Genomic DNA, 21,876 nt, shown 5'->3' with positions numbered 1-21,876 from the left:
TGTAGTGAGAGCCATCTGAGGAATGAACCAAATTCTCAAAGCACGCTTGAAATAAACAAACTAGTGTTTAGCAAAGAGGCAAAAGGGATATTCCTATTTTTGCACCAACAAAGCAGATCATTTATGGTAGAAACTCAGAGTTTTTCAGACCAAGGCAAATCAAGTTCTTACTGGGCATCACATTTTGGAATAACTCGAAGTGCTCCCCACTGAATGCAGATATTACCATAAATGTGTGGTTGGAGCCTCCAGCTCGGTGGCTGAAATGGTGCAGTACAGCTTGGCCAACATGGGCCAACATAGAAATGCATGTTTGAAGCAGTGATTGATTTCTCCTGGGACACAAGAGCGTTTGGCATCCGGACTAGCCATGAAAGCCCCTTTCAGCAGCTGTGATTTGTTAATCCACAGTATAATGTGAATTAAATAAGGCTCTTCACACTTAACTAACACCACCTCCCCACCCCCAATCTACATTCTTTTGTAACATTTGGGTCTCTCATGCAGCTATCTACTAATCCCTTCAACCCTAAACATCTCCCAGCTGCTGATTACAGCCATTATGGAGGAATTCCAGCAACTCAGACCCACTGCACATTTAATCCTAAAGCTGTTAGACTCTTTGAGGAAATTGGCCTCCAGTTTAAAACTGTTACCCTTAACTAATGGAAAGGGAAGCATTCTGTTTATGTCCTAAGCATACCACAGAGCCTGAGAGCTCATGCCTTTGCTTACTGTAGATGTTGTATTTGTCTGTTCATGGAAGGTCACTGATGGATGGGCTTGTTTGGAAGAGGTAGCCAGAAGCTGGGCAGCAAAAGGCAGCAGCTCTCTGCATTCCCTGTGGGACTATTTCTACTGCCCCACCCCTCTGTAGTGATCAGTATGGGCAGGCAGACAGCGATCCATCCTCTAGCCACAAATGAGAGATCTCCGCGCCTCCCAGTCTGCCGGAGGGGAAACAGCTTCACAGGGATGTGCCTAAGGTCGCAGGGTTGGTCACTAGCGGAGCTGGGTACAGAATCCAGAACTCCTGATTCTCAGCCCCACACTAACCACTAATGGCCAGATTCTCAAAGAAGCTCAGCTCAGCTCCTGCTGTGAGCTCCCAAAGGCCTGAGCAAGGACTGGAGCATAAACTGCACCATCCCAGGAGTAGTCCTGGTGGCTTTGTGCTCCTCTCTTGCTCCAGGAAGGCAATGATTTTCTATTTGCCTATACCCGCAGCAGATTGCTGCCCACTCAGCCCCACACATTCTGCTGTGCTGGCCAAGCAGAGCTAGTTCCCAAACTGTGTTCTGTGTATCATTGTTGGTGACCTGCAAAGCGCTGGCAGGTCACATAGTGCAGGATCCTCCTTGTTTCCAACTAATCATAAGAGCCTGGAAGCCTGAAGAAGCAGCTAGGAAACAAGGAGCAGGAACGAGCCAAGTTGCCTTGCCTAGAGGCCATTGCCACACAAGATTGGGAGGACAAACATAAAGCATTGCCAGGGACCGGAACTACCACAAGGAGGAGCCATCACTTGGGAAGAGTAATGGGAACTGCCACAGGGAGAGTCCTGGAAACCAGGGGAATTAGATGTCAGGAAAGTATGTACAAGTGCAGGGAGCAGGGAACATGCAAGGGAGCAAGATCGGGGAGTGGGAACAGAACAGATCAAAGTGGGAGATGAAATAAAGAGCACAGCAAGCCAAGTGATTACTTTCTTTCCCAAAAAGGACAACACAACTATTGCATTGAATTCAGTAAAGGGGTTCAGCTTCCCCAGGGTGACCAGAGCCTGTGAGAGATAGAATTAACTTACATGAGAAAAAACTAAAGTGACTACGAACAAACTTCTGAGAATAAAAATGGGCAAATAACTGAAAATGGAATAAGAGAGAGATAAGGTGGGTGAGGTACTGTCTTTTATTGCACCAGCTTCTGTTCGTGAGAGAGACAAGCTTTCCGGAATTGTTTGAAAACTAGCTCTAAATTCACTGAATACATTATTTGGATGAGCTCCATTCACTCTGCAACTGATGAGAGAGATAGAGGGCTTGTCTACAGGTGTGGCGATATGCGCAAGAGGGTGTGAATTCTAAACCACACTGCGTTGCATGTTAGCTGGCCATGTAGACCTAGCTGGCATGCACTAAAAGCTCCCTAGTTAAGCTGCCACTAAGAGTAGTATGCAACACGGTGGTGGTTGGAATACACACCCCTCTCATGTGCACTCACTGTTGTGCCTTGCAATGAACCCTGAGACAACAAGAATGACACCTTTGTAGATAAAGAAAAAGAAACCTACCAGTTTTCCAGGAACTGAACTGCCTCTATGGTTCTTATCTGCTTTGACGGTCACAATATTTTTGATATAACTGATTCCCAGCCACGTCACAGAGTGGCTTAGACATGTTAAAGAGTAAACAACATAATTACTGGTGGGTCCGAACCCAACCCTCACCTCCAAACCCCTGTAATTTTTAGGGAGGAGGTCCCAGCTTCCAATTCAAGGCTCTTCATCAGAACCTGCTCGGAGTACGCTGGTTCCAGATTAGCTCCAGTGCACAAAGGGATCTGTTCTCTGGATTCAGTTGCAAAAAGACAATATATCAGGAGAGCTGATGTCATGAGGCACCTGTCAAAACTGGGCTAAAACCTACTAGAAAAGCTGGTGAGATTTCTGCACTATCAGATCTGAATCTCCTGATTCAGCTTTGAACACAAAGCTCTGTGCCCAACCTAGCCCCACCATGGACGGAAACGCTGCCTTTTCAGCCACTGTAATGACAGAGCCACTAATGCAGCTGCTTTTAGAAAAGGTAGGTGTGTTGGCCCAAAGAGCCCAGCACAGATTGTGAAGCACCCCTGGTATTTTGCAGCAATTGAATCTAAATAATGTCACAAAACTCCATGTCTAAGACTTTTGGGTGCTTTGGCAGACATTCTTTATAACAACTAAATCCTTATTTGCACTTGGACAGAGGTTTGTTCTAACCCTTAGAGCCACATTATACAGGAAGTATTTTTTCCCTGAGATAGGTTGCCAATTTTTTAAAAAATAAATCAAAACATTGTTTACATTTTCTTATGGTTTCTTCCTCTAGCTTCTATTTAGTTAAAGGGTTCATATTTCTAGCTTGTTAACCTACAAGTTGTGCTATGCACATGATGGGGGGTGAGGGCGTAAGTATGCAGAACTGAATGGAAAAGCCTTTACCGTTTCATTCCATGCATTTTTACCTCCTTGAAAAGTTGCTTTTCTGCAAAATATTGGGGTCATGGGGCAGAGAGGAGAAGGAGCTATTCTTCGGTTTGGTGCATAAAGTCCAGGCCCGTTTTCCAGAGCCAGTTCAGATAAGTCCCTGGATGTCAGGAATCCAGTGCCATCAAACTTGAACCCAACCCTTGCCCAGCCTTAACTCTGAAGGTGAAACTTAACAGGAAACTTACCAGGGGTCCAGATTTGAACCCTTTCACCCCCACCAACTCTAACGCCAAGCTGTCTAATTATTTGTGTGTCAGTAAAAGAACCATCTTTCTGGCCATCTTCCTAAGTACAACTTAACTCCAGACTCCGAGAAACAGTCAGCCAGGCCTCTGGAAAGCAGCTAAATCAGGGAAACAGAAATAATACAATATGACTTAAACTATATGACTGTCCCAACCAATCCAGTTTGCAACTAGAAAATGCACTGTGAAACCAGCTCAGCATTTGTATGGGCATCCAAAGAGCAGAGACAATACTGTGCTTCTTTCTCACTTCATGCCCACTGCCACGCTCACTTCACTGCATGCTCACTGTGTGTTCATCTCTCTGCCAAGTTCCATTTCCACAGAAATGCCACAACCTCATTTTTAGTTTTGTTATGAATATTTCACACAGCTCCACCTTCTCGTGGCTTCAGTGCATTGAACCTAACGCTTCTCAACCTTTTCCACACTGTGACCCCATGTTACAAAAGAAGAATTTCTGGACCCACTTCCATCTTGCCATAGTACCCCTAGACTTGTTTGCCACCTACTGCACCCAGGATCCAGCAAAATAAAGAAGTCCTGAGATTTCCTTGCATATACATGTCCTCCTATCAAGCTCTTGGTCACAGAATCATAGAAGATCAGGGTTGGAAGGGACCTCAGGAGGTAATCTAGTCCAACCCCCTGCTCAAAGCAGGACCAATCCCCAATTTTTGCCCCAGATCCCTAAATGGCCCCCTCAAGGATTGAACTCACAACCCTGGGTTTAGCAGGCCAATGCTCAAACCACTGAGGTATCCCCCCCCTCAAGGGGAGGTCTAATGGGTCTGATAGCAAACACTCGTGTTTTAGAATTGCGTGGTCTACTTAATCTAGCTCCTGATTGGTAAATATTTTTGCTGTTCTGTTCCTGGCTTGAACTAGACCATCTAAATTCAAATAATTTATTTGCTGATTTTCACTCTGAATGGATCACAGTTTCCTCACACTTAGTCATTCTCCACATTTATTCAATATATGTTGTAGGGTTGGTTTTTTTTAAAATGAACTTTGTGGCTTTATAATGAAGAATTTGCTGCCAGCATTTGATGCTTGACATGCAAAATCTGATCTGTGTTGCTTGTTCGATTTTGGGCACATAAGCCACCTGCTTTTCTCTCCTGTGCCTTTTGGGGTGAGTGTAACTGATGGAATCAACAGCAGGGCTTGAAGTAGCACCTCAGGGAGAAAGAGCAGATAAACAGGATTAGGCGGGTTGCAAAAATCAAACCCTTCCTTCTGGGTGCCCCCACAGCACTCCTTGAGATGTGGTTCCTGGGAACATCAGGCTATTGTAATGTTTACTGCATGAGCCCCCATTCGTTTTCCTGTTGCCATGCTGGCACAAAGTAACTGCCTGTGAATGTGGTTAAGAGTTTGTTCAGGTCCTTGTTTGGCTAGTTGAACTGGGGATGATATTTGGGAACGCTATATCTCTGCTGCCCCATTGCACACCATTAAAAACACTCCAGTCTGGTGTGAGCACTTGAGCTTTCAGCTTCACTTTAACTTTCTGCCAGTGAATATGACATTGCTCAAAAGTCCCTTGAAAGAAACTATAGAAGGGGCTTGAGCAGCGCCAAAGAAAATTCACCTTGAAATCAGAGCGCAACCCCCAGGACCTGTTTTGTGATATTCACCCAACTCCAGTACGTTTGCCGTACTGGTGCTGCATTCTGAAATACAGGCTGATCCCTTAGCCAGCTTTGCATTAGACCTATCTACAGAAAAGCACTTGGCTAGTGTTTTAGCTGTCTGAGGACTTCAATGGGATTGACATGGTGGGGTGCAGGTATGTGTCACAGTTGCGGAGAGACCACAGCTGTCTTTTCTAAGCTTGTATCTTTTATAGTTCTCCAAGGAGAGAATTAACTCAGCAATGCAGCAGTGTCTCCTTTCAGCTGGCAGGCCTCCAGCTCCCCTCCCCCAGCCCTTTCCTCCCAAGTACTGTATACGCCAGCTACAGAGAGCTGAGCACTTTTCCTGCTTATCCCAGTGCTTGGTAAAGAAACTCCTCTTTGGAATCCAGGGCGAATTAAAAAAGGTCACTACCCACCCTTCCTTTCTCAAACGGATTAGGTGCAAAAGTAACAATTTTAAAAAGGCACCAAGAGATAGGACCAACAGTCCCAAAGTCAAAGCACTTTCACCCAGCATAGGGGTGAAGTTTCACACTATCTTGGAGTGAGTTCTTTCAGATCAAGCACATTGTGCAAAAAGCCATTCTCTGTGTGCCCTCTTTATACCCCTTCCCTCTTGGGAAGAATATCAGATGAGTGTGTAAGGCTCAGATTTGTAAAGTGATTTAGGCGTTCCTGTGCTCAGCGTCACCCCAAAATCTAACTGATTTAGGAGCTTAAATGGCATTTTCAAAAGGCATTTTAGGAACTTAGGACTCTAAATGCCATTGACTGTCTCCCAAACCTGTGTTCTGGACTCTGGCACAAAAGATCCCAGGGTAACATGTTCACACTTGGGAGTCTAAAGTTAGGCCAGGCCAGATTTTCTAAGGTGCCTAAAGATGAAGCTAGGTGTCCAGTGGGTTTTACAAAGTCATATGAATAAGTTAGTCCCATAGCTCCCATTAGAGTCAATGGGAGTCAAGCTACAAACTTATTCAGGTGTGTCTGAACATCCCAGGAGGTGCCTATGTGTATTTTTGGGCACCTAAATACCTTTGGTAATATGCCGCCTAGGGTATGATCTTGGCATTTGGGGATATATTTGGTTAGAGCAGGGCACAGAACAAAGTCCAGTCATGCATTGCAACTTCATCTGCATTTGGTTCTAGATAACAATGTGGGACCCTTCCATTTCTTGCCAGAATCAATGTTGCTTCGCACTTGGCAGCAATACCGATTCATAAGGAATTTTCTCTTTGGTGCTAAGTCCCCTGCTGGTTTTCTGCAGCACTCCAAACTCTTCTACAAAGGCTGTAAGTGGAAATGCATGGAAAGCCCCTGGGCAAGCCTCGCTGCGGCTGCATGTTTGAAGGGTGGTGTTGGATGTGAGCTCTGCAGCACACTCACCTGCTGGCTGTCTTGGTAAGGGGGAGGGGGCACACTCTGTGTGGCCATCATTGTCAGAGCTGGTGCTGGGGAGACATGTTGCATCATGGGATTGATTCACATCTAGAACCTGTTGATGGGAGAAAGTTCAGCTTGATTAACCAAAAAAAAAAAAAAAAAAGGACAAGTCAGTCAAAAGATGAGACACTGCCTGCTCCCGAGCGAACACCGCTGACCATTGCTGCACTGGTCCTGCCAATGGGCTCAGCCTGCTGAGTCATTTCCCTCCGTGGCCCCTACAAATGAGCTCCTGCCATTAGAATTACTCAGACTCAAAGCAGTTCGGTGGTGATGGCTGCCTTTGGTTGTTGTTTGAGGTGGCATAGTTGTGCTAACTGTACAAATCCAAAACCCTGACTCCAAGACACACTATGAAAACACAAATCCATCTCCTCACTATTCAGGGGGTGGTCATGTTGCCAACGGAAACTGGGTGAGAGGGGGGATGTCCTGAAATATTTCAAGCTTGTGATCAGCTCAGGCCCCTGGCCTGAAATATTAGTCAGAAGTAGAGGTACGAGCATTGCTATTGTTCATTGTCGGTTGCCAGTGTCCTCAGTGCTGTGAAGCAAAGGAAAGGCATGGCTTCCGCTTGAAAAAGCTGACAACCTGATTCAGACACGGGAGCAGAGGTCCACTCCAGAGTCCAGTGGCTAGCAGGAGTTCACTCAGAAGATGATCAGTGACCATGGCTTTTTCTTTTCTCTGCTTCTGCATGGCCATTGAAATTGTCCTGGCAATGGCATGTGTAAAACACAGAAAACCATGAGTCCTGGGGTTTTCCACAGAGCCAAGAAACTTCTCAAGTGCATGTTAGAGGAGGTGCTGGGTTCATCTTAGAAACTCCTGAGTTTTCATAATTACCTGTATTTTGAGCTCTGAAACTCAGCCTTCCTCTCCTCCAAGCAGCCTGGGAACTCTCACTGGCCTTTCAGACATTGCAGATGGGAGTTCTCAAAGGTGCTGGGAGCAGAAGGAGCTTTTCAGTTGATGCTGCACGTAATGGAGAAGCTGTGTATTTGAAAGCTCATGCAAACTCTTGCTTTATTGTGTGAGTAAACAAATACGAAGCCACTGCATCAACCAACTCTACTGTACTTTTAAAAATGTTTCTATAGCTTCATGCACATTCTCCCCACAGGTAGGCCCCATTTATCTCGTGCCATATAAGCCTGGGACTAACATTAGTCACAGTGCAACTTGCAACAATATATTTGAAAATCTGTCAAGAGGACAGAAGACTACAGGGTCACCAATTAGTCAAACATTGAATGACTAAGTCAGTTTCAATCCCATCTGCTGTCTTCTGATTCAAAACCTTCCCAAACATATACAATTATAGCATTAAAAATAACCCCAAACAATGCTAAATCTAGGAGATTTACTACTTTAGGCAAACTGAAAAATCGCTCTACCTTTTTACCTATCATCATGTAATAGACATATAGAGATGACATTCTTTGCTCCCCAGGTAACCATTCTGCCTGTGGGATGCAAACAATTATGAGCCTAACTGCAAGTGAGGGAAATATTGAGAGGAAGTGGTCCTGTTAACAAGAGAAATTGTTTTCAGACTAGAAACACAAGATATCATTTTGCATAAACCCACTCTCTCATAGGCCCAAACACGCAAAAAATGCAGGAAAAAATCTTGAAGCATTTTGCAAAAATATGTTTTCCACAATTTCTCAGAGTCCTATTCCTAACATCCCAGAGGCAGCAGAAACATTAATTTTTGTGGTAACTTCTTCACTGAATTTCACACAGTTATGCAGGAGATAACTGTAACCTGCTGTCTCTATAGAATCATAGAATATCAGGGTTGGAAGGGACCTCAGGAGGTCATCTAGTCCAACCCCCTGCTCAAAGCAGGACCGATCCACAATTAAATCACCCAAGCCAGGGCTATGTCAAGCCTGACCTTAAAAACTTCTAAGGAAGGAGATTCCACCACCTCCCTAGGTAACGCATTCCAGTATTTCACCAACCTCCTAGTGAAAAAGTTTTTCCTAATATCAAACCTAAATCTCCCCCACTGCAACTTGAGACCATTATTCCTTGTTCTGTCATCTGCTACCACTGACAACAGGCTAGAGCCATCCTCTTTGGAACCCCCTTTCAGATAGTTGAAAGCAGCGATCAAATCCCCCCTCATTCTTCTCTTCCGTAGACTAAACATCCCCAGTTCCCTCAGCCTCTCCTCATAAGTCATGTGTTCCAGTCCCCTAATCATTTCTGTTGCCCTCCGCTGGACTCTTTCCAATTTTTCCACATCCTTCTTGTAGTGTGGGGCCCAAAACTGGACACAGTACTTCAGATGAGGCCTCACCAGTGTCGAATAGAGGGGAACGATCACATCCCTCGATCTGCTGGCAATGCCCCTACTTATACATCCCAAAATGCCATTGGCCTTCTTGGCAACAAGGGCACAATGTTGACTCATATCCAGCTTCTCGTCCACTGTAACCCCTAGGTCCTTTTCTGCAGAACTGCTGCCTAGCCATTCAGTCCCTAGTCTGTAGCGGTGCATTGGATTCTTCTGTCCTAAGTGCAGGACTCTGCACTTGTCCTTGTTGAACCTCATCAGATTTCTTTTGGCCCAATCCTCCAATTTGTCTAGGTCCCTCTGTATCCTATCTCTACCCTCCAGCGTATCTACCTCTCCTCCCAGTTTAGTTTCATCTGCAAACTTGCTGAGAGTGCAATCCACACCATCCTCCAGATCATTTATGAAGATATTGAACAAAACCGGCCCCAGGACCAACCCTTGGGGCACTCCACTTGATACCGGCTGCCAACTAGACATGGAGCCATTGATCACTACCCGTTGAGCCCGACAATCTAGCCAGCTTTCTATCCACCTTATAGTCCAGTACTAGTTTACTTTAAATAACTCTGAAGAAAGAATGCTGGAGTTTGATCAGCAGTGTTCTGTCTTCCAACAGAGCTTCTCCAATTTCGTCATTTAGGGGGGCAACAATCTTGGACTAAATTCATCCCTCCAGACCAAATCAATGGAGCAGCCCTGGGGTGGGACCAATTGTGGCCTCTTGTGCTGATGCCATTGCAGTATCACAGCTTGTTGCCATGCACTGACTGTGACGTCACCAAGTCAGCATTATGACTTGAATAAATAATCGTAGAGGAAGGGAAATCAGGTTGGCAGAGAGCAGACACTTAGTTATTTTTTGATAATGAACAAAAGCCATGGAGGGAAAGCCTCCAAGCTTGTGGACAGTAAATAGATATTTGTTGAAGTGTAAAACCTTCAAAAGATTTCACCATTGCAATAGTCTGGCTTTGACTCATAAATGATCTGGAAAAAGGAGTAAAGAGCGAGGTGGCAACATTTGCAGACGATACAAAATTACTCAAGATAGTTAAGTCCAGAGCAGACTGCAGATCTCACAGAACTGGGTGATTTGGCCACAAAGTAGCAGATGAAATTCAATGTTGATAAATGCAAAGTAATGAACATTGGAAAACATAATCCAACCATACATACAAAATGATGGGGGTCTAAATTCGCTAATACCACTCAAGAAAGAGATCGTGGAGTCATTGTGAATAATTTTCTGAAAACATCCGCTCAATGTGCAGCAGCTATCAAAAAAGCGAATGGAATGTTAGGAACCATGAGGAAAGGGATCGATAACAAGACAGAAAATATCCTAATGCCTCTAGGGGCAGGGATCACTTGATGGCCTGTTCTGTTCATTCCCTCTGAGGCACCTGGCACTGGCCCCTGTCGGAAGACAGAATACTGGGCTAGATGAATCATTGGTCTGACCCAGTCTGGCCATTATTATGTTCTCTATATAAATCCATAGTACACCCACATCTTGAATACTGTGTGAAGATCTGGTTGCCCCATCTCAAAAGATATATTAGAAGTGGAAAAGGTTCAGAGAATGGAAATAAAATGATTATGGGTATGGAACAGCTTCCATAAGAGGAGAGATTAAAAAGACTGCGACCTTCCAGCTTGGAAAAGAGAAGACTAAGGGGGGGGAATATGACAGAGGTCTATAAAAGCATGTACAGAAGGTAAATAAGGAAGTATCAGCAAAAAGAACAGGAGGACTTGTGGCACCTTAGAGACTAACACATTTATTTGAGCATAAGCTTTTGTGAGCCACAGCTCACTTCAAGCTTATGCTCAAATAAATTTGTTAGTCTCTAAGGTGCCACAAGTCCTTTTCTTTTTGCGAATACAGACTAACATGGCTGCTACTCTGAAATCAATAACAGGGTTCATAAAAGAGCCAGATAAGTTCAAGAGCTTGAGAGGTCCATCAATGGCTGTTAGCCAGGAGGGGCAGGGATTCAACACTATGCTGTGTCCCTAGCCTCTGTTTGCCAGAAGCTGGGAGTCAATGACAGGGGATGGATCACTCATTTGCCCTGTTCTGTTCATTCTCTCTGAAGCATCTGGCTTTGGCCACTGTCGGAAGACAGGATCCTGGGCTAGCTGGACCATTGCTCTGACCCAATACGGGTGTTCTTATGACTGTTATTTGCCTGACCCAGAGTGACCACCTGCACATAGAGGGGCACAATACTCCCTTCTGTAGCGTCCTATGCAGGGTTCCCAGAATGAGTCAGATCAACAGAAAAAATAACAGTGTTCAGTGCCTTGTAGATCTAATTGGCAAAGGGCAGAGGCAATGCACACAGTCAATGCTCTGTTAGGAATGTTCAGAAATAGTGAAGAGGAAGACAGCAAAGAACTAAATTCCTAAGAAAAAAGAGAGCAACAGCAAAATACACAGATCTTGGCAGGTTCCAAAGAAAGAACAGGGCATACCTAGGAGTCAGAAGTACCAGTGAGGCACAGAATGGCTTCTGTAGGCTCCGAAGTAATTCAGTACTGAGTCTGGGCAACATCCCTACATGTGCTTCAAGACCAAAAGGACCCTATAAGAATTAAATGTAAGTTGGTGTCCCTTCTGGGGACCCAGTGCCCATTTAATTCAGTGAAAATATTTCCGTTGACTTCCATGGGCTTTGGATCAAGCCCTTGTTCTGGAACAAGTCAAGGAAGGTGAATCCTATTTATCACCATCAGGGCACATGCGGCAGGCTGAGAGCACAAGCTATGGATGCAGAAGGAGATAGTGAAGGATGAACAAATGTATCAGGACAGAGGAGAAGAAGAGAATTTGTAATCGTTCCCTGCAGAATGCCGGAGAACATCTACAAAGAAATCAAAGACACAATGTGTCAAGGTGATGGGTGGGCAAAGGCAGTGGCCCTAGGGACTATTGCCAGGCTGTTCTCACCTGCACTAGGGTCAGGGCAGAGAATTCACTCCCCAGTGCCTCTCTTCTGAGGGGCACTCAGTGGGAGCTAAGTGCTGTCGAGGGCTGTGAAAACAAAAACTTGCTGGAAGTTGAAACTATAAGACACTCTGCCTTGTGTGGGCTTTAACCAGCTCTAAAGTCTATAGGGTAGCAAACAGACTTATGGTAATGGGCAGCCTCCTCATCCAGAAGGTAGAGAATCGGGCAGAGGAACCTTGAATCTACCTCTTGTTAAGAGGAATGAATTGTACATGACTGTGGAAATAATTCGTAGGCTTGCTAGCAGTGACCATTAATTTAGCATTATATGAACTGAGAACACCGGACGATAAGACCAACTAGAAAATAAGAGGGAAAAATAAAGCTAGCCTCATTCATAAATAAGGGAGCAAGCAATATCAGCAATGGCTCTGAGATGGCCAAATATGGAGGTACAGAATCTAAAAATAATGTATTCCAAAAAGAAAGACTGAGAGGAAGGATGGACTCAGGGTGGGTGTTCCCTCTCATTTTGCCCACCCATGTGCGGAATGAACTGTGTTATGTGCACCGATGTGGAGGTGATGTGTGACACATCACCTTCAAATTAGTGCACATAACACAATTCATGTGGTGGGGGTGGGGCGGGCTGTGCCTGGGTCCCGGCTGCCCTGGCTCGGGCTGGGTTTGGGCTGGGCCACACCGCCCCACCCGCAGCTGGGTCTGCGCCGCCCCAGCCCTGGCAGGTTGGGTTCCCTGAGCGCCTGCATGGCTCTAAATAGGCTGCTGCAAGCCACGCGGCCACGCAGCTTACAGGGAACTTAGCTCAGGGTTCAGGCCCTGGACTGGGCCTCAGGAGATACACTACTTGTGTCACCTTAAGCAAGTCACCTAGACAGAGATTTTCAAAGGCAGGACTGGCATGGAGGCACCTAACTGCACTCTGTGCCTTTGAAAATCTCCTCCTTAAATTCTCTGGGTGACAGTTCCTCAACTCGAAAATAAGGGTAACAAAACTTCCTTTCTCCCATGCTTTATCTGTCCTGTCTCTATGGCAGCAGTTTTCAAACTTTAGCAACCCGAGGACCCCCATTTTGATTTAAAATTTTCCGTGGACCTCCAAGACCCCAGCTCAGCCCCAGGGCCCACCCCCAATCCACCCCTTCCCCCACGGCCCCATCCCCGCCCCACCTCTTCACACTCCCCTCCACCCTCTGCCCCTCCTCTTCCCCACCTCTTTCCGCCCCCTCCCCCAAGTACGCCCGGTCCCCGCTCCTCCCGCTCCTTCCCAGTGCCTCCTGCACATCCCTGAACAGCTGTTCCCCGGCGTACAGGAGGCACTGGGAGGGACGGGGGATGAGTTGAGGGAGGGAGGAGGAGGAGCCGATCAGCAGGGCTGGCGGACCCTCTGGAGTACCCTTGTGGACCCCCAGGGGTCTGCAGACCCCAGTTTAAGAAACGCTGCTCTATGGGCTTTTGGGCAGAGGCTGTCTTTTGCTAAGGGTTAATTCCACCGTGCCTGAGAGGCACATCCTCAAACACTTGAATTAGTGATGGACTATCCCTCCAAGCACAATAAACAAAGTCCAACTGTGAACTCTCAAGGCACCAGGCCTAGCCAAAGCAAGGGAGAGCTACATCCTCCTGCTAGCATGGAGCAGCATTTAGGTTGGGTCAAGGACTCTTCCAGATGTGTGTGCTGCATTCTCCACTTGGGGGCCTTGGAGCTCTTTGTAGCTTACATATTTGCAGGGGTAGAGAGGGCAGGGAGGAAGGTCTGAAAACATAAGTTTATTCTCGAGATTTTCCAGACCAGCAGTGGGGTTAGCTTTGATGCAGTAAAAGCCTGGGCAGGATTTTGTCTGCAAAAAGAGAACCAAAATCAGAACTAGTTTAGTTCCAGGTTCCACTGTCTCCAACCCCAAAAGGTTCAGAAGGAAAGAGGGTTTGGGAAAGGTATTTCTGGGTTCAGTCCTCTGGTTAGTACTGTGCTAAAACATCCCTTCCTACAAGCCCATAGGTGGAGTCCTAATGGAAGCAGCTCATGTCCTCCGCACTCGGGTTTCTAGACAGGAAGTGTATGGACAGCTATATTGTTTGAGTTCTGATGCAGTTTCTTTTTAGATGCAAAGGTAAAACTATAGGTGAAGAACAGAAGTTGAACTCTTTGGAAAACTGTTTCATTGGAGCTCCTGCCTGGCAGGGCTTCAGACCCATCCCTCAGGTGCTCAGATACCATGATGGAGGATGCAATATAGGAATGTAGACAGAGAGGCAGTCTCTGGGCAACAGGTGTTGGAGTAGGACGACAGGAAAATGTTAAAGATTGTCGGTGTCTACCTGTGAATTTGGGGACAGGCCTGGTAGTGCAGAAATATGTTCCAGATGACTAGGACCTTCAAGGTAACTGGGAAACTTCCTTCTATAGGGAACCCTTGGCCAGAAACAAGAGATCCCAGCTTTGAAGGAGCATAGAATGCAATGAGATCCCTAAGGAGTTTTCAAGAAGTGGAGAAGCCTGGTCAAGGAGAGCACCCAAGTTGCCACGGCTGCTGACCTCCTGAAAATGGTCCTGGGAGAGAGCTGAGGAATGCAACCAAAAGCAATCATGAGAACTCTGCCATTCTTCTTGCAAGAAACTCCTGTTTAGTTCATCAGATAAGTGTCCTGACCTCTCTCCTTTTCCAGAATGCTACATTTTGTTCATAAGAGTCCAAGACCCGGCTGGAAGAGGCACGATCTCAGACTGGCTGCTCAAACAGGCTCTGCCTTTTGCATTGCAATGGCTGCCCAGCAGTTTGTGTCTGAATCTCTGAGCTACATTTTCAGCATATTAATGATATTGTAGAAGCAAAATCCCCTGCAGCCCCCTGGAAAAGTGCTTCTCCCTCCTCTGCTGTCAATATATGGAATTTTCCAAACAAGATACAGCCTTCCCTCTGTAAGCCAGGGTCTGACTGAGCTCTCCCCTGCCATCAGTTGATGAACTGAGGGAAAAGACTATATTTGCATAGACACACCTACTCTGCTAGATGCTCAGCAGACAGACCTGCTTTGCCAAAATGTTCAATTTTGGCTGTTTGGGGCCACCAGGAGACAAGGAACAAGTGTTCCTGTCTACTGCTATGGACTGTGTTTAAAGAACCCTAGATACTATTTATCCCGCCACCTTCAGTGTTTAAAGGTAAAGCTGGTCAGACTCACTTTAAAGTCCTTACTCCTACCAGCGATCACCAGAGCTGTAATCATGGCTGAGCAGGTCTAGGGGGTGGAACTTTAGACCTGGTGTGGAGACAGTGTTGAGTGTAAGACAATGCGGAGGATGCGAAAGTTCCCCACTACCTGCTGAAATCACCGAGAACGGGGCTCAGTGGTGGAACCTCACAATGTGGCAGCATATGTAAAAGCAGAAGTGGCAGAGACAGCAGTGAGGAGCAGCAAAGGCAGCTGCAGCAAGCAGTGGCAGAGACAACAGTGACAGCCATGGTGAGCCGTGGCAGCAACCCTGCCCTCTTCAGGAATGGGAGGTGAACCCACATGAACGCACCCTGAAGTCTGTGACATGGCTGACTTCAGACAACCAGCCATGAGAACGGTGCAGCAGAGGGAAAGGGAGTGGCATGTTAAAGGGACATTCATCTTTTGGACTTTCGCACACTGAGACCATGGACACTGCCCAAGCTATTGTGGGGCAGGTGTTTACTTATGGTCTGCACACTTTTGACGCACTGTGGAGTTCCCTCTCCCTCTTAATAATAGATTTATTTTGTTCCACACAGACTCAGTGCTTGTGAGTGGACAAGTATTGCCTCTAAGAAGCACCCTAGGGTAGTAGCTAGTTTTCCCAGATTTCTGAGTGGGGCTTGAGCCGATTGTTTTTTAATGTCAAGAGGAGCCCGTAGATACTGATCCAGTCCTTGTTGCTGCTGACATTCCTGGCAGAAGGGTTACGCCCCTAAATGCGCACACTTACATTCTTATACACTTGTGCACACATACACGCACACACACACACACACACACACAACTGAGACTGTGCTTCACATATCCCTCCCAGCCCCCTCAAGCACAAGAGGACTGGAGAAAATTTTTTTCAGACCCTATCCATATCCCGGAGGAGTCACTGCTGAGTGGCAGACAGAACTCTCCCACTCTCTGCTGCTGGCTGCAGCCCCGGGGGAAGGTGGGGGGAAGGAGACTAGGAGTTGTTGGAGCAAAACACATTTTTTTAATTACAAAGATTCTTTCAAGCCCAGATTAACCATGAACTAAACATTTTCTTCAAGGGGGCTTCCTAATTTTCTCACTTTGTGAAAGTGTCAAATATCACCAGCGATGATGAGCACTGTGAATATCTGCTGGAAACTCTGTGTAAAGAGCTGCACAAGGAAAGCCATTTGAAGATCACAGGTTTATGGCTCCTACAAAACCTCTAAGGAAGGAGATTCCACCACCTCCCTAGGTAACCCATTCCAGTGCTTCACCACCCTCCTAGTGAAAAAGTTTCCCCTAATAACCAACCAGGACCTCCCCCACTGCAACTTGAGACCATTGCTCCTTGTTCTGTCATCTGCCACCACTGAGAACAGCCGAGTTCCATCCTCTTTGGAACCCCCCTCACTCTTCTCTTCTGCAGAGTAAATAAGCCCACTTCCCTCAGCCTCTCTTCGTAAGTTATGTGCCCCAGCCCCCTGATCATTTTCATTGCCCTCCGCTGGACTCTCTCCTTTCTGTAGTGGGGGGCACAAAACTGGACACAGTACTCCAGATGTGGCCTCACCAGTGCTGAATAGAAGGGAATAATCACTTCCCTTGATCTGCTGGCAACGCTCCAATATGCCATTAGGCTTCTTGGCACCAAGGGCACACTATTGATTCATATCCAGCTTCTCATCCACTGTAATCCCCAGGTCCTTTTCTGCAGAACTACTGCTTAGCCAGTCGGTCCCCAGCCTGTAGCGGTGCATGGGATTCTTCCGTCCTAAGTGAAGGACGTTGCACTTGTCCTTGTTGAACCTCGTCAGATTTCTTTTGGCCCAATCCTCCAATTTGTCTTGGTCACCCTGGATTCTATCCCTGCCCTCCAGTGTATTTACCTCTTCCCCCAGTTTAGTGTCATCCACAAACTTGCTGAGTGTGGAATCCATCCCATCATCCAGATCATTAATGAAGATGTTGAACAAAACCGGCCCCAGGACGACCCCGGGGCACTCCTCTTGATACTGGCTGCCAGCTAGACACTGAGCCATTGATCACTACCCGTTGAGCCCGACGATCTAGCCAGCTTTCTATCCACCTTATTGTCCATTCATCCAAGCCATACTTCTTTAACTTGCTGGCAAGAATACTGTGGGAGACCGTATCCAAAGCTTTGCTAAAGTCAAGGTTTATCACGTCCACCAGTTTCCTCATATCCACAGAGACAGTTATCTCATCATAGAAGGCAATCAGGTTGGTCAGGCATGACTTGCCCTTGGTGAATTCATGTTGATTGTTCCTGATCACCTTCCTCTCCTCCAAGTGCTTCAAAATGGTTTCCTTGAGGACCTGCTCCATGATTTTTCCAGGGACAGAGGTGAGGCTGACTGGTCTGTAGTTCCCCGGATTCTCCTTCTTCCCTCTTTTAAAGATGGACACTATATTTGCCTTTTTCCAGTCGTCCAGGACCTCCCCCACTCTCCAAGAGTTTTCAAAGATAATGGCCAATGGCTCTGCAATCACATCAGCCAACTCCCTCAGCACCCACGGATGCATTGCATCCAGACTTGTGCATGTCCATCTTTTCTAAATAGTCCTTAACCTGTTCTTTCACCACTGAGGGCTGCTCACCTCCTCCCCATACTGTGCTGCCCAGTGCAGCAGTCTGGGAGCTGACCATGTCTGTGAAGACGGGGGCAAAAAAAGCTTCCCTGATATCTGTCAGAAGACTACTACTGCAAAACATAATATGTCCTGTAAATTTTTAGCATGAGTAGGGGACAACTTTCTGATTCAGATTGTTGAGGAAACAACTTCAGGGACATTCATTTTGCATCTGGTTTTGACCAGCAGGGATGAATTAGTTGTGAACGTGAAGGGGGTCCAGAACTTGGGAGGAAGTGATCATGATCTGATAGAATTCAAGATCCTAAGGAAAGGAAGACACGAGGACTTCAGAAAGGTGGATTTCAATCAACTCAGAAAAATAGTAGGCAAGGTCCCAGGGAAAGACCAAATAGGAAGAAAATGAGTCAAAGGGGGCTGGCAGTTCCTAAAAGATGTAATACTAGAGGCTCAATATAAAGCTATTCCAGCATACAAGAAAGATAAGAAGAACCACGGGGGGAGGGGGTCAATGTGGCTGCACAAGGAGCTTTTTAGCTATCTAAAAAACATACATACAGGAAATGGAGGGAGGGGCATATCACAAAGGAAGAATACATGGGAATAGCATGAGCGTGTGGGAAGAAAATCAGGAAGGCCAAGGCAAGGAATGTGTTACAGCTGACAAGAAATGTGAGAGATGACAAGAAGGGGTTGTGTGTATATATATATACCTGTATGTCAGACAAAAAAGAAAGATCATGGACAGTGTCGGTCCACTGCTCAGTGGAGAAGGTGAGCTGGGAACGGAAGATGATAGGAAGGAAGAGCTGCTCAAGGCCTACTTTGCTTCAGTCTTCTCACAAAAAGTAACATTTGACCAGATGACTAGCAAAGTTACCATAGACAACAAAGGGGAAGGGATGCAGAGATCTGACCAATTTGAATGAATTCAAATCAGCAGGGCCTCATGCTATTCACCCCAGGGTACTGAAGGAATTCACTGAAGGGTACTGAAGAAATCTCAGAGCCACTGGCAATAATATTTACAAACTCATAGATGACAGGAGAGGTCCTGGAAGACTGGCGAAGGGCTACCATAGTGCCTGTCTTTAAAAAAGGGGGAAAGGAGGAGCCGGGGAACTCTAGACCAGTCAGCCTCACCTTGCTACCTGGGAAGCTACTAGAGCAATGTATAAAACATTCAATTTGTGAGTACCTGGAGGATGACGGGGTGATCATTAACAGCCAGCATGGATTTATCAAGAACAAATCATGCCAAACCCAGCTTGATTTCCTTCTTTGGCAAGGTAACTGGTTTGGTGGTTAGGAGGAATGTGGTGGACATAATATACCTGGCCTTCAGCAAGGCTTTTGACACAGTCCCAGATGACATTCTGATAAGTAAGCTGGAGAAATGTGGGCTTGGTGGAACTACCATTAAGTGGATACATAACTGGTTAAACAACTGCAAACAAAGAGTAACTATTAATGGAATGTCAGATTGGAGGGAGATCTCAAGTGGGGTTTCACAGGGATCTGTTCTGGGTCCGGTGTTGTTTAACATCTTTATTAATGACCTGGATGTAGGAATAGACAACACACTGATCAAATGTGCAGAGGACACAAAGCTGCCAATATCTTGGAGGATAGAGCTAAAATTCAAAGGGATCTTGATAAATTAGAGAGCTGGGCTATAGACAACAAAATGAAATTCAACAAAATAAATGTAAGGTGCTACATTTAGGGAAGAAAAACCAAATGCACAAATACAGAATGGCAGATAACTGGCTTGGCAGTAGCACTGCTGAGACAGATCTGGGAGTTGTGGTGGATCACAATCTCAACATGAGTCAACAGCTGTTGCAAACAAAGCAAATGCAGCTGAAGGTTTCATTAACAGGGGTATAGCATGCAAGTCCTGGGAGGTGATAGTACTGCTCTACTAGGTCGGTTAGAGTAGAGTGGTTAGGCCTCAGCTGGAGTACTGTGTCCAATTTTGGTCACCACTATATAGAGAGGATGTGGAGAAACTGGAAAGGATCCAGAGGTGAGCAACAAGGATGATCAAAGGGATGGAATGCAAGCCATACGAGCAAAGGCTGAAGGAACTGGAGGAGCTTGGAAAAAGAGGAGTTTGGAAAAGGGGAGATTAAGGGGGGACTGATAGCAGTCTTCAAATACTTGGAAGGCTGAAAAAGATGGAGAAAAGTTGTTTTCTTTTCCCACAGAGGACAGGACAAGAGGCAATGGGTTCAAACTACAGCATAAAAGGTTTAGATTAAATTTCAGGAAAAACTTCTGAACTGTAAGAACAGGAGGACAATGGGACAGACTGCCTAGGGAGGTTGTGGAAGCTCCTTCACTGGAGGTTTTTAAAAGGAGGCTGGATAGCCGTCTGCCTTGGATGGGTTAGACACAACAAATCCTGCATTTTGGCAGGGAGTTAGACTAGATGACCCTTGCGGTCCCTTCTAACCCTGTGATTCCATGATTCTAACTTGAGTTAAAACTCATGCGTTGCCCCTAACTCAAGTCCCATTCACCCACAAAAACCCTTCACTCTAGTTGGCTGGACCAAGAGGAGGCTAAAACTTGGGTGATCACGTTAACTACTAACATGACCACTCTGCAGTGTGGATGCATGCTACCGGCAATCGAGTGCCACTGCTTCTCCAGTACCTTCCCACAATTTCCCTCATGTGCCCAGAAAAGACAGACACGTTCTCCCACAATTCACTGGGAAAGAATTAATGGAACAGCTAAGTTTATTACAGTGCTAAGAACACTGGGATGTGCCTCCAGAAGTCTTAGTGACACATGAGTAAGTGCAATGCCAGTATGGACACAGAAACTTCAGTGTTATTGTGCAGTATGCCTGCTCTCACTTAGGCTAGAATAACTTGAGAGGAGTAATTTGAGTGTAGAAAGCTTGAAGTAACAGGAAGACAGACCCAAAATCTATGACATTACGAACACCTAAAACAATAATAACAGACATGTTAATATAACTGTTTGCTCTGAAACAAATGACACCTTGAGGTCAAGATTCTAACCTAAGATAACTGCAATATGTCCTAGGGGAAATGAGCTTCTGTACAATGTCTAGTGACTCTCATGAAAATGAGATAAATGGCTGATAATCACTAGGCAGAGACTTCAAATGTCTTCAGCAGCCGATAAGAACTCATGTCGTATTTGAGGCCATGTTTACGCTACAGGGAATATAGCTGCATAGCTATAGTGCCATCGCTATGCTGCTGTAACCCCATAGTGAGATGCAGACCACAGAGATAGAAAGGAACTCCACCTCTCAAGGAGATGGTAGCTTGGTTGATGGAAGCATTCTTCTGTCAACCAACCTGTGTCTACACTAGGGATTAAGTTCGCATAGCTATGGCATGCAGGAACATGGATTTTTTCACACCCAAGTGCCATAGCTCTGTCAATCTAAGTTTTAAGTGTAGACCAGGCCTAAGTGTCTGCTATAGAACTGCTACTAGATACAGCTGGTTCCACACAACATCTGCAAACACACAAAATACAGTGATTCTACATAATGTTAAAGTATTATTGGCAATGAAAGAAGCATGACAGACAGTCCTTGATTGTTTTGGGCAAGGAAGGTAAAACTCTAGGCACAATTACATCTTAAACTATTCTGCCTTATTAACCAATGACCCGTCGGAATGCGGGAAGCTGTCCTTTCTCAAACCAAAAAAGGGGAAGGAAGGTTATATGCAAGGAAATATCTTGCATCATGTGGAAGTAAAACTACAGCTCTTGTATTTGGGTTATGGAAAACACCTAGTGAACTCCAGAAGCATCAGGTTTATAGTCATTATTTTCTTCATTGTTTTCCATTTTGTTATACTGTGAAATAGCATGAGAAAAACTTAGTTACTTACAAGGAGAACCTGTTGCTCTAAATGTTAAGATTTCTACATTAAAATTTAGATTTCAGCTGAATAAACACCAATATTCTTATCTCCGAGGATTAATAATGATAGTTGATGCCATTTGCATTAATACTGATGCTTAATACCAATAGTGCTGTTGCCAGCTCTGTGGATAGCAAATATAAATAGAAGGAATAGTGATGTTGCATGGCAGCATGTAAAGTGTAGCACAGAAAGCTTGTGCTGGCAAAAGAAATATTTCCATTACTAACAGAGAGAAAAAAAGAGATTTGGGAGAATTAATAACAGATTCCTTAGCTTCAA

General features: G+C 45.6%; 1 protein-coding gene across 10 annotated transcripts in view; it reads right to left on the bottom strand.

Annotated features, from left to right (window-relative positions):
- PKNOX2 (PBX/knotted 1 homeobox 2) overlaps positions 1–21,876 on the bottom strand; it is a 726,589-nt gene that overhangs the window by 353,932 nt on the left and 350,781 nt on the right. For 9 of the 10 annotated variants that reach the window (XM_074936677.1, XM_074936667.1, XM_074936669.1 and 6 more), the window contains one exon: positions 6,531–6,639. The exons of the other annotated variant lie outside the window; for it this stretch is intronic. In XM_074936677.1, the coding sequence (XP_074792778.1) occupies positions 6,531–6,617 (87 nt within the window). In that variant the 5' untranslated portion in view covers positions 6,618–6,639. The remainder of the gene's footprint in view (positions 1–6,530; positions 6,640–21,876) is intronic. 10 annotated transcript variants of the gene reach the window in all.

The sequence above is a fragment of the Natator depressus genome, chromosome 22 (genome assembly GCF_965152275.1).
Source record: "Natator depressus isolate rNatDep1 chromosome 22, rNatDep2.hap1, whole genome shotgun sequence".
Taxonomy (NCBI): domain Eukaryota; kingdom Metazoa; phylum Chordata; order Testudines; family Cheloniidae; genus Natator; species Natator depressus.
This window is presented reverse-complemented; position numbering and strand designations above follow the sequence as displayed.